The sequence below is a fragment of the Protopterus annectens genome, chromosome 10.part0, assembly GCF_019279795.1.
Source record: "Protopterus annectens isolate FY-2018-M chromosome 10.part0, PAN1.0, whole genome shotgun sequence".
Taxonomy (NCBI): domain Eukaryota; kingdom Metazoa; phylum Chordata; order Ceratodontiformes; family Protopteridae; genus Protopterus; species Protopterus annectens.
The window spans coordinates 157,810,548-157,822,396 of NC_056744.1; the positions used below are offsets into that span (position 1 = coordinate 157,810,548).

Consider the following 11,849-nt stretch of genomic DNA (forward strand, 5'->3'; position numbering starts at 1 on the left):
GCACTCTTGTGCAAAGAAACTGTAGTTGCATGACTGCCTGTGTCCATTTCCAGATGTGGCAATCCAAGCTAGTTTCAGAGCAAGTAGCATGCATTCTCTCTAGACATGAGAGTGAGACCAATGTATTTCTGAATGTTAAGAATGCTATAAACACACAAGTGGCAGTTGTATCTCTTGCTCTGCAAAGATCAAACAACACAATCTAGACATTCTGCAAATATTAAATTATACAAACTAAACGTCTTTTCAAAACAATGTGTTAAAAATATATTACTCAGATATTATCATGAAACTGTACAAAGAAACGTATCACCATTCTACATAATGGCATTTTTAAACATCTATATTTTAGAACAAAATTATAAAATAGAACTGTACAATACATTCAATGCTTAATGTTTATAAAAGTTAGTGTTTTAATCAGTTTAATTGGCAAAAATAAATGTAGGGAGCCTGTATTTTGCTGTAGTCATCTTCTGAGATCAACCAGGAATCAACAGAGTAGGAAACTAATGCGTCGAAGCACAAAATTTATGTTCCATATCTGAAATGTGTAACTTCTTCTGGGGTAAGGACAATAGTCCCAAACACTAGTAAATACATTCTCTAGCCTGTAAGGAAAATAAATCCGTTCCAAGAGAGCAGCCCATCTTGAATATCCTCATTTTCACTACAGAATATGTAAACAAAAGCCATTCTTCTTCTTCGAAGAGAAAGTCTGGGTTTCACCACGTTCTCATAGATGGCACAGCGATCTCTTATCAGAATATAGTAGCAACTGCAGTGGTCTGGACTACATTTGTACAAAGACAAAAGCATTTTTGTAAAAGCTTTCAAACATTTCACAGATGTTAGACTACCTTCTGCAACAAAAGCAAATTAGAGAGTGACAGTGCATTTGAAAAACAGCATTGCAAGACAGCTCTCTAAGACGTAGCAATATGTTTTAAGCATGAAGTTACAAGCTCTTTTTGGCAGATCTGAAAAAAAAAACAAAGCTATTCAAGATTTTTTTTTTTTAAAAGGAAAGATTTTTTTTTTGCTGTGTGTGCGTGTGTGTGTGTGTGTGTGTGTCACCCTGGAATGAAGTTCAAACCTCTAATATGGAGTAGGTTTAGAGTTCTCAGTCTTTACAGCCACACATTGCAGACAGAACCTTGTTGCTGAAGATCCTTCAAAATTAGTTATTTAAGACTGTAGTATAATCACAGATGTTGTTCCATATTAGAGAACACTGGAGAAAAACAGTTTCCTCAAGCAACATTGCATTAAAACACAAACCTATATTATGTAGTACAGGAAGTAAATCTATTTTACCCCAGAAAGGCAGACTATCTACAGTCCATAGTTTAGTGTTTAACTTAAAGTAGTAAGCTTTCTCTGTAGAAATGGAAAATATAATATGATTCAGGGTTAAACACACATTCTTTAGTGTTTAGCCATACAAGCTTTCATTTTAGGGGTATAAACCACCCCTACATATTGTGCAAACAGGTCAGTGAAATGCATTAAAGTTCAATTCTCTCAAATCATAAACATCATCATCACGATGATGTGTGAACTACTGAACTTTGTCATTTCCAAAGCAAATCCCATCCATTTTCTCAGGAGTCTTTCTTGCAATTAAATTCATTTTTTTAAAGAAACTATCACTTACTGAAAAGATTTTGCAGAGCCACTAAAAAGCACCAACTGACAGTAAGCTCCTTGGGAAGGATGTTTAAAGAAAGTGGCAAACTTGCTTCTACTCAGAACAAGGCCTAACTTAGCTCCATTGCTTGCCTCATCCATGTTGTGGTTTTGTAAATTACATCTCAACAATGCACTCTATACTGTGATTTCATCATCATCTTCATCCATAAAGGAAAAGTCTTTGTCTTTTCTGTTTCCTGGCACACCTTTCATTTGGCCCTTATACTTTCTATCCAAACTTTCAGACGTATGCCCCCATTCCTCCACATTTCCAGATGTGGAACTAGAGATGGAGCTACTATCGTGGGTCATGTGACTACCATGGCTCCTTGAAGAGTCTGGGCTGTAGGTTGCTACACTCTGTGCTTCCTCTCTAATAACATGAGGAGCTACAACACTTTTAGTTTCAAGTTCGGTTCCTTGATACCGTTTGCCAGGTGTCTCCTTAGCCTGCTTCCCATCATCAGGGCCAAGTTCAAGATCATCATCCCATGTCATTTTGTCCATGATACTCAAGATATCACCAAGCATGGAAGGTCCAAGATCTACGTGAAAAGACATTATTGATTCTGCATGCTTCATGCCTCCTTTGGGCATTGGCTCAGGCAGATCTGTTATATCACCAAAGTCCCTTTCATCTTTAAATGCCTCAAGGTCTTTATCTGAAACGTTACAAGATGCGCCACCATTGACGTGGACATCTCCACTTTTCTCACTTGAGATTGTTTTGACTGGACTTGAAGACAAACTCTTTGGAACTCTGCCAATACTCCTCTCATCTTCTTTGTCATTAAGCTGTGGCAAAGAAACTGCATTTTTGACAAAAATCATGGAATCCCTTGATACCTCCAATGTATCCCTCTTATCATAGCGTGTAACGGAATGTGATCGTTTGCTGCTTCTGAAAGTTCTTGAAAGTAGGCCAGGCTTTGAGCTGGTCTCTTCAGCCTTTCTTAAACTTCCATCACTGCTGAGAAAAGAGGTGTCTCCAAAGGCATCCCCACCTCTTCCAACATGCATGGTATGGCGAAAATCCCCCATGGGTGCACTGATCATCTCAGCCGTCAAATCAGCACGTGACCGGCGCTTTGTACTTGAACCAGACACAAGCTGCTTTAAAATCGGCATCTTTCAAGCAGTACTACCAAAACTCCTTTACAGAAATAACTAGAATTCAAAAAATTCCAATGCCTTTCCAGAAGGAAGCCGGGTTATATGGTCAGGCTGAAGAATCAAAGGATCACTTCCATTCTTACATGAGGAAGATGTATTCTATTGCTGAATGTTTCAAGGTTCAAGCCCTATAAAAGAAAAAGATAAAAATCGATTTCTTAATTTTGTGAATTATTTTTTCACATAAATAGTACTGCTAGAATACACTATTTTATACAAGCATTTTCATTTCATTTTCGTTATATACTTAATCCAATTCAAGTCCTCAGAAAACTAAAAACCCACTGCAACACTCACTGGGAGCAAGGCAGATAAACTAGCCAACTGCAGCATTCACTGGAAGCAAGGCAGATAAACTAAAACTAGAAAGTATGCCAATCTGTCATTGGAAGCATATATATATATATATATATATATATATATATATATATATATATATATATATATGTGTGTGTGTGTGTGTGTGTGTGTGTGTGTGTGTTGTGGGGTGATTTCCCTCTCTTGCAGAAAAATGAAGGAACAGGAAGAAAACAATATATTATCTGCTAACCATTGTGGTCAGTCACAACAATACCACTGAGATAATCTGGAGTGCTATTCTTTCCTTACAAAAGAAAAAAGTCTACTGTATAAACTGAACTTCTTTACAGATACTGTGGCACCTTTGTTCTTCAGGAGTCATGATTCTGTAACATTTCTGACAGACAACACATATTCATACAGCTGTATGCTGTGTACATGTAATACAAACAAAGCCAGTAGCTTATGCTTCTAACAGCATATGGAAGGAAATCATGGCATAGTTTTCTAGATGTGCTGCTAAATTCAGTTGTTTTGGGACTGTACAGCTAACATACAAGAAATGTGATGTGATGCTGAAGTGCATTTTCTTTTATGTTTTCAGCAATTGTTGATATAGTACAACTATTCTGAAAGTGTAAGAGCCAATGCCTTTTTCCTGTGGCAGTAACTGGATATTTATGAATGGTGTAAAACCCTCATTCTCTTGATTTTGTACAGGTACCCTTACTCACAGCACAATATCATACTACCACAAGTTGCTAGCCTCACCCTGGTTTGCAGTGGAGCACAGTACACACTACATTTGAGGTAAGATAATCTGCTCTGGTAAGCTAGACTGCGTTCCTTGTTTACTGAGCAAATTTTACATCACACACTATTAAGCCTCCACAATGGAAAGTGGACCAGTGGCAATATTTATGTCCAATTACCTTGCTGCAGGGTAGATATGACATTACTGCTGAATACTTGCCTGCATTCAGCATCCTGCATATGGCAATTTCACAGACCAATTTACTGTCAAAGAGCAGTAAAACAGTAAACATGATTTACTACTGCTTTTGTGGGGAGGGTATGCCCTCTGCACCTTGACTGGTTATGGGATCTACTTAAACACAGTTATCTCTAATATAACATAATACCTTTGAGTTTGCACCACTTCAGAGAAAAGAGACATACAGTTTTGCCATTTTCTGAGATGGTGCATCTTCAGTGGTAGTACATATAGAGACTATGGGATGCAAGAGTGCAGTTCCTATACTGGAAGGGCAGTGGGTACAAGCCTTCTTGGAGAAATAGTTACAACTTCTATGTAGTCCTTCAGTACTGTAGGGAATAAAATGGTTCATGGGATTCTCATCTGTGGAATGCTGCATTCGGGCAAATGATCTGTTGTCTAGTACAACAGACCCTTTCAGCATGGTTATTTAAAAGACTGAAAATACTACAGCAGTACTTTTAAAAGAAAACAAGATCACAATTTTGTGCTGCAATGACTTATATAAAGCAAAGAAAAAACAATAAAGCGTGCAACCTATTAAATATTGATGAAACATGCAGAACAATGTAATGCTTTTCAAAACTGTGGTAGAAACATTTGGTGTTGGGACATTCAGCAAAGAATTTCAAATGGAAATGGATCAGAGAAGCAGACTTTAGACAAGTCACCTCTTTGTAACTAATTTCTAAAGCATTTTCTGAGCAGTTCATGTTTACCAGCTTCACGATTTTTCTAGTAAGGGATCAATGTACCCTACATTAAACTGTTTCAGGTGGTTTGTCGAAAGACTACAGAATGCAACACTGTAACTGGTAACAGATCAACGAAGTGTGAATTAGCACAATGACTTCACAATTTAGAATCAGATGTGGTTTACTGACCTGTAATAAAAGTTTGTTTTTTTTAACTATTTTTCCTGGATCTTTAATGCTAGCCTTTTTTATGACATTACCATTTATTTTGCATAATTAACTAGTGTTCTACTTTCAAACTCTCATAATACATTTACTGACATTAAGAAGTGCAAAAGATGAGGCACAGTCATTTCTACATCAAATGTGATACAGTCTTGCAGAATTCAATGTCTTTTAATGAAGTAATTCGGTTACACAATTGGCAACTGAAAGTACATTTGTTATCCACAGAGGAAAAGAAAACGTCCATGTACACTGCCTTGTGGGACACCACTGGTCGAAAAATGTAATCCTCATGCTGACCTGCTGTGCCTTACTGTTTTACAATGCTTTACTAACTGAATGCATTTCCAACCAAGACTTAATATTTCAGTTATTTTCTTACACAGAATAGTGCTGAATATGTTAAGCAAGGTCAAGAAAGCAGCATGCACAGTCAGCCCTTCAAGCGCTGCAGTTATCTCTTCAAAAAATGCCACACGATTCAAAAGGAAAGACCTCTCTTAAACCTGTAATCTTAACTATCTATCTAACACAAAATGTCTGATGCAACACCCCACAACACACACATACAAGTTGTTAGCATTACAACCTGTCATCACAGCTCAGAAATACGCAGACAATACAACGTTATTGAAAGTGAGCGATTCAGTGACATTTTCATTGAAAAAAACGGCAGCCCCATTTCCTGGCCCTGCGGCAGCAGTTACAATATGTTCTTATAAACTGATGCTCTGTAGACGCAATCATATGAACCTCTCACTGTTAATGGCTGTATGTCCCTACATACCATGAAGTTTTCACCTATGTTTCAGCACATGCAGTTGAGTGACCACTTCATCCTTTACTGATAACATGCAGCAAGCTCTGTTTCTTCCCTTTAACTTTTGGTATAATTACTGAATACTCAATTATTGATTTCAACCTTTGAAACCCAACCAAGTTCATACACGGATCTGATGAGAGCTGATAAGAGAAGTATGTACATTCTGTACTTGTTTTTATATTTTTTGAAAGCTAAGCAAGACTTTCCTGCGGTGTGTCAATTTTTTTGATACCAAATAGTTTTTTGTTTATTTTTGCATTTATCTGTACTGATGAAACTTATTACATGCTCACAAAAGCAACAGGTCATACAATAACACTCACTGACAGTATTAGTCCCATATAATGACAGTAAATTCTAAACTTCTGTTTTAGACCTTAATGAACAGCAGCAATTTAAAATGACCTATTAAGTATTTTTGACGATCCAATTCAGAACTCCTGTAATATTCCTATAAGGCAAATTAAAGGAGTTAACAACTGACCTACAGAAAGTATTTGGCTTTACTTTGTGCAGCAACCAACAAACACACTGACTCAATAAAGTCATTAAAACCACTAAGGGTAGACATGGCTTAAATGGTAGTAAAAGTGATCACTATTTCAAAATCAGCAAGATTTTTACTTCAGGTCTTCTATAACAAAAAATAAATAAATAAACCACTCATGTCAGGGACAGCAATCATACCCACTCCAAAAAGTGAATAAAAGCAATTTTACTTTTGATATGTCAAGCACAAGCATGTTTCACTTTTTATTCAGGTGGCCATTAAACAAAAATAGATCACATCTTGCAGTAACCTGACCAGCAGTAGCAAATGGACTGATGGTAGTGCTCAAAAATGGGTTTTAAGCACGTAAGTTGAAAAACACTTTTAGTTGCTGCAGATACGCACTTCCTTTCGCCAAGCTGCGACTTACCTCAGAACAGAGCATTTGAGAGTGCAACCTTTTATGGGGGTGGAAGAGTCTTCACTTCACACAAGTAAGGCTTCTGATTTTTGTTAGCCATTTGACTATATTCTAATAAATGTAACTGCACTAACCACATCAGATCTGATCCTGCAGCTTGGCGGTCATTTTCCTGTTACAAAAAGCATCCTTCCTGGGAGCATTCATTACTATTCCACATCTTACATACAAATGCGAGTAATACATATACATTACACAATGACTTCTTATTAGTATTTAACAATGTACACGCAGATTGGTCAGCCCAACCAGCATACCCATTCAAGGGCGCCCGCAGGCAGGTGCACTTGCACCCCCCTGGATTTTCTTAGCGCTATATACGCTACACACTTTTTTTTCCACTTACTTTGTTTTTTCCCGCATTTTCCCCGTAGCCTGCATTGTTATTTTTCAGAAGAAGTAGAGAACTGTTGGAGATGGCGTGGCAGGCAGTCACATGACTGACGCGAGTCTGACATCATGACAGCTCTACAAGCCTCAAACTCCCAAGTAATCGCGTTATTTGCGTTCGCGTAGTTCGTTGCAACTTGATGGAAGAAGACTGCGGTGGACATCGGTGGAAAAGTCAATATTTGATGATTTCATGCTCAGGACGGAGCAATTGCAAACCATCGTGTGGTGAGTGGTGGAAGGACTGGACTGGTGGTGGTACGTATGGTGTTGGTATTATTACAAGAAGAGAGAAGGTAGGTTGTTTTTTTATACTTTTGAAGGTGACTGACTGAACACTTGGCGCCAAAACGCAAAAGTGGCGTGGCACACTTGTGTATATATAAATTTGCTGACTGTAATCATCCATTTTCCATCAAACTATACAGACACTGTGTGTGGGGAGAAATTTGCAATAGAGCATAGTGATAGTGAGTGTAGAAGGAGGGGTGTAGGAGAGAGCAGAGAACAGGTAGGTGTATATTTAGATATAATTTAGGGAGGGTGGTTTAAACTATTCTTTGTGCAGTGACAGATCCAGGAATTAAGCAGATGTTGTTTTAAGGCTTATTTAAATTCATGTGTTTGAGCTAAGTTTCTGATGAACAGGGGCAATTTGCTCCAGGCTAGGGCTGGTGTGTAGCTATAGAGAGTTTGACCTATGGGTTTTTTGGGCTTGTAGATTTCAAGCAGGTGTTGGTCTGAGTTTCTGAGAGTTCTAGGAGTGTGACTGTGATGAGTGGGGTGATGGAAGGGCAGGCAGAGGGTCTGTTTAGGAAGGAATGAATGATAGGGAGTTGGGAAAAATATTTTGTGAGATATTTTGCAGAAGTACCCAGATTTATTTACTGGGTTGGTATATATTCCAGGCAGAGGGACTGTTTAGAATTGAACGAATGATAGGGAGTTGGGAGAAATATTTTGGGAGATATTTTGCAGACGTAAACAGATTTACTTACTGGGTTGGTATATATGCCAGGGGATGTAAAATCAGTGTATGTTCTGGTGCAGTACCAGTAGTCTATACATTTAGGAGAGTACCAGTGGCTTTAAGTGAGAGAGGAGAGCAACAGCTTAAATTAATGGATATGCTGGATGCAACTGTTAAACATCCATGGCCTAATGTATGGGTTAACAGTATGGTTACAGTTTTGAAGCAAGACCAGCTTAGAAGTTGCATAGACCCTGAAGATCTTAAGAGAGTGATTTAGGAAGACCACTCCCCATTGCTGACAGTTAGAGGTTGAGTCAACAATGCCCAGTGCTAAATGATTTTCTTTACTGAATGCTAATCAGAGTTTGTGGCAAATTAAACGTGATAAAGCAAGCTTGAATCTTTGTAAGTTCAGTATGTAACTGGGAAGGTAGAGATTTATCAGATGAGCCTTTGATATGGTGGTATGGAGTGCAAAAAAAAAAAAAAAAAAAAACATGAGCAGAGCTTGAGGTTGGTCCAGTTGCTCACCAAACAGGAATAAATGCCAAATTTACATGACCAGTTTCAATACATGGGTCACTTTCCTGTATCAAGGCATGCAGCCAAATAAGGAGAAAAGTAAGAATTGCTGTACTTATGCAAACGCTGGAGGATAGACAAACCTTCAGGAGATTTTTAGGAATGATACCGTCTTTGTCTAAGTTCAAACATAACATGCTAGAGGTAACTATGGCTTTATGCCTTTAAACAAACTTCTAGAACATATGACAATAGATTAATATCCGGAACAGGAAACCTCTATGAGTTATTGAAAAAGCTTGTGAATAATGCACCAACTCTAAAGTTCCTCATAAAATCTGTGGTTTCTGTATGTGTCCTTGTTGCCTGACAGCTACATGTTCTCTGGTTTGATTCTTGGCTGTCTGGAGTGTTTCTCCCTGGACCTCTGCTAAAAATTTGCTTTTTTTCCAAGTCAGACTTTCCTGGTTAACAAATGTTAAAAAAATGGACACTCATTTCAATGTCAGACTACATATTCTTCAGAAAGTGCATGGTAACAAAAGCTTTTATTTTAGCAATTTTCTTCTAAGTGTACAAGATGGATATTTGAAATGTATCCCTGTCTTTGGGACTGTATTCCCCCCATTATTGGCTTCATCCAGGTTTTGTGCTAAGGTTGAGAGCTATGGTAAGAACTGAATTCACTGAATATGTTTGGGGGCTGTATTTACCCAGTATTGGCTTTATTCAAGTATTTATTGGCTTCATCCAGGTTTTGTGCTAAGGTTGAGAGCTATAGTAAGAACTGAATTCACTGAATATGTTTGGGGCTATATTCCCCCATTACTGGCTTTGTCTGGGTGTTTTGCTAAGAGGTTGAGAGCTATGGTGAGAACTGAATTCACTGAATGTTTGGGGGTTGTATTCACCCATTATTGGCTTTGCTCAGGTATTTTGTGCTAAGAGGTTGACAGCTGTGCTATGGTGAGAACTGAATTCACTAAATGATAGCCATTTAAGTTTCAGTCTTCCTCTTTCACAAAACAGTTGATTTGGCGTAGTGGTATGTTGCTCTGACTGTTTTGCATGGGGTCCCCTGGGTTCAAGACGTGGCAGTGAAATGTATGGTGGTAATGCAGCATTTTATTCTAGCAACTTTCCAACATTATACAAGCAATGTTTAAAATGTGTCCCTGTTTCTTGGCCTTTTGTCTCCCCCCCACCAATAAATTTTGGCTTTTTCCAGATTTCTTGTGCTGCAACGTTCAGAGATACAGCTGAGTGTCGAGTAGATTTTACAAGGAGCTGAGAGCTGCAGGGGAGCAAAAGTTTAGTGCTGCTTATGTTTAGTCTGCTCGCACTGTTAATAGCACCACAGGATAGTGTACTTGCTTTTGATGCTGAAGGCTGTGGGTTCTACTCCTGCAGTAGGTAGATGCATTGCTGATACTGTACTGTGTTGTAAAGGGGGTGGATGCTGCAGTTCTTTTGGCAAAGATACCTAGTAACTATGAACCTGTTATCAGTTTGCTAGCCATTCCCTATTGCGGTATTACTAGCTTATCATTTTTTTATTGCATGCAACAAAGGCAATTTATTCTTCCAAGGGTAACAGGCACTTTATTTGTAGATTAAACAATGACATATAAAGTGTTTGCTAGCAGCAACCTCTTTATTAGTTACAAATTTCTTTAATGTGGATTTTACTACAGAGATTGTGCATATTTTTTACTGATACTGGTGGACTATAGAAGGTTGAGTAGACTTTATGATGGAAATGTTCTGAATTGGGCAGTTTTGTCATTGGTGTATGCATTTTGTTTCATTGTTTACTGGAAAAATGTTCGAAACGCATTTAAAATGCCCTCTAACAACTGTACTGTATTGTACAAGGAATATAATGTAATACAGTCAGGAAGGTGTATCAAAGAGCATGTGCATGTTATGTTCGAGGGACCTATGATCTTGAAGACAGCCCAGAGTTTATCTGCCACTGGCAAAATGTATTTTCTTTGAATGTGGGTTTCAATGCTGTTTCAATGCATGTGAGTTTCGAGGGCAGAGAAGTTTTAATGTTAGTCTATTTTCATTGTGAGACTGCATTGCTTTGTTTAACAGATATGTATTAGGGTTTGTGCTGTAAAATGCAAAATAAAACTTTCAAATGAAATCCTAAATCATCGCAGAAGTAAAGCAGTATGCACATTAGTGTTTATGGTAAATGGGGCAAAATAACCAAGGAATGGGACATTGGAATGGCTGCAGGGGAGGCTCCATTTGACCATGATTTTGTGAGGGTAGAACTCAGACAGCCCCGGTTGAACTATACCTCTCAGTTGTCCATATCTTTGCAGAATGAATAGATATTTGCTTCTTATTTTTGGTTTGTTCCTCATAAAATTTGTGGTTTTCTAGCAAATAATTTAGGAATTAAGTCACTAAATGACAGACATTGAGTTTCAGACGTCATAACCTTCAGAAAAATGCATGCTAATGTAAGACTGTCTTAAGTTTATACAAGAGCAATTTTTAGTAGTGTTTGTATGTTCCACCCAATATATTTGGGCCTTGTCCAGATTTCCTGCATTAAGAGGTTGAGAGGTACATGCAAATCACTTTGTAGATAGGAATATCCAAACCTCTCATTTGTCCCTAATTTTGGCTCAAAATGTTGCTCTCCCCTAATAATCCCTCATCCAAAATGGCAGTTTTGGAAGAAAATGTGGAGGGTTTATAGTTATATATAACTGTAGTGATCAGTTATAGATTACTTTTATTTCAGAAATGCATGTAGATGCTCTTATTTTGTTAGCTGCTCAAGTTAACAATGTTAATATTAAAAAGGTGTCCCTTTTTTTGACAGGTATTTTTGCATCACATTTGGTCTGTTTTTCATAAAATTGTGGTTTTCTGGAAAATTAGTGGAAAGTCATTAAAGATTGAGTTTCAGATTTTATACCCTTCAGAAAATTCGTACTAATGCAAGATCTACTACTGTTCGTACTAATGCAAGATCTACTACTGTTCTATTATCTAAGTTAATAAGGCCAATATTTAAAAATTGGCCTTATTTTTGGGCCTGTCCCACTTCTAGTTCTATGTATGG

General features: G+C 37.8%; 1 protein-coding gene across 4 annotated transcripts; it reads right to left on the reverse strand.

Annotated features, from left to right (window-relative positions):
• Positions 1-243: 243 nt before the first annotated feature.
• On the reverse strand, positions 244-7,371 carry CDC42EP4 (CDC42 effector protein 4). Of its 4 annotated transcripts, none has more exons than XM_044085127.1 (2): positions 7,223-7,371; positions 244-2,993 (listed from the first exon to the last, which is right to left on the reverse strand). In XM_044085127.1, exon 2 carries the CDS (start codon positions 2,818-2,820, stop codon positions 1,828-1,830), a length of 993 nt encoding a protein of 330 aa, XP_043941062.1. In that variant the 5' UTR covers positions 2,821-2,993; positions 7,223-7,371; the 3' UTR covers positions 244-1,827. The 4 variants fall into 4 exon arrangements, with proteins under 4 accessions (XP_043941062.1, XP_043941064.1, XP_043941063.1 ...); XM_044085129.1 differs by lacking the exon at positions 7,223-7,371 and adding an exon at positions 6,951-7,121; XM_044085128.1 differs by lacking the exon at positions 7,223-7,371 and adding an exon at positions 6,826-6,943.
• Between the last annotated feature and the right edge of the window lie 4,478 nt (positions 7,372-11,849).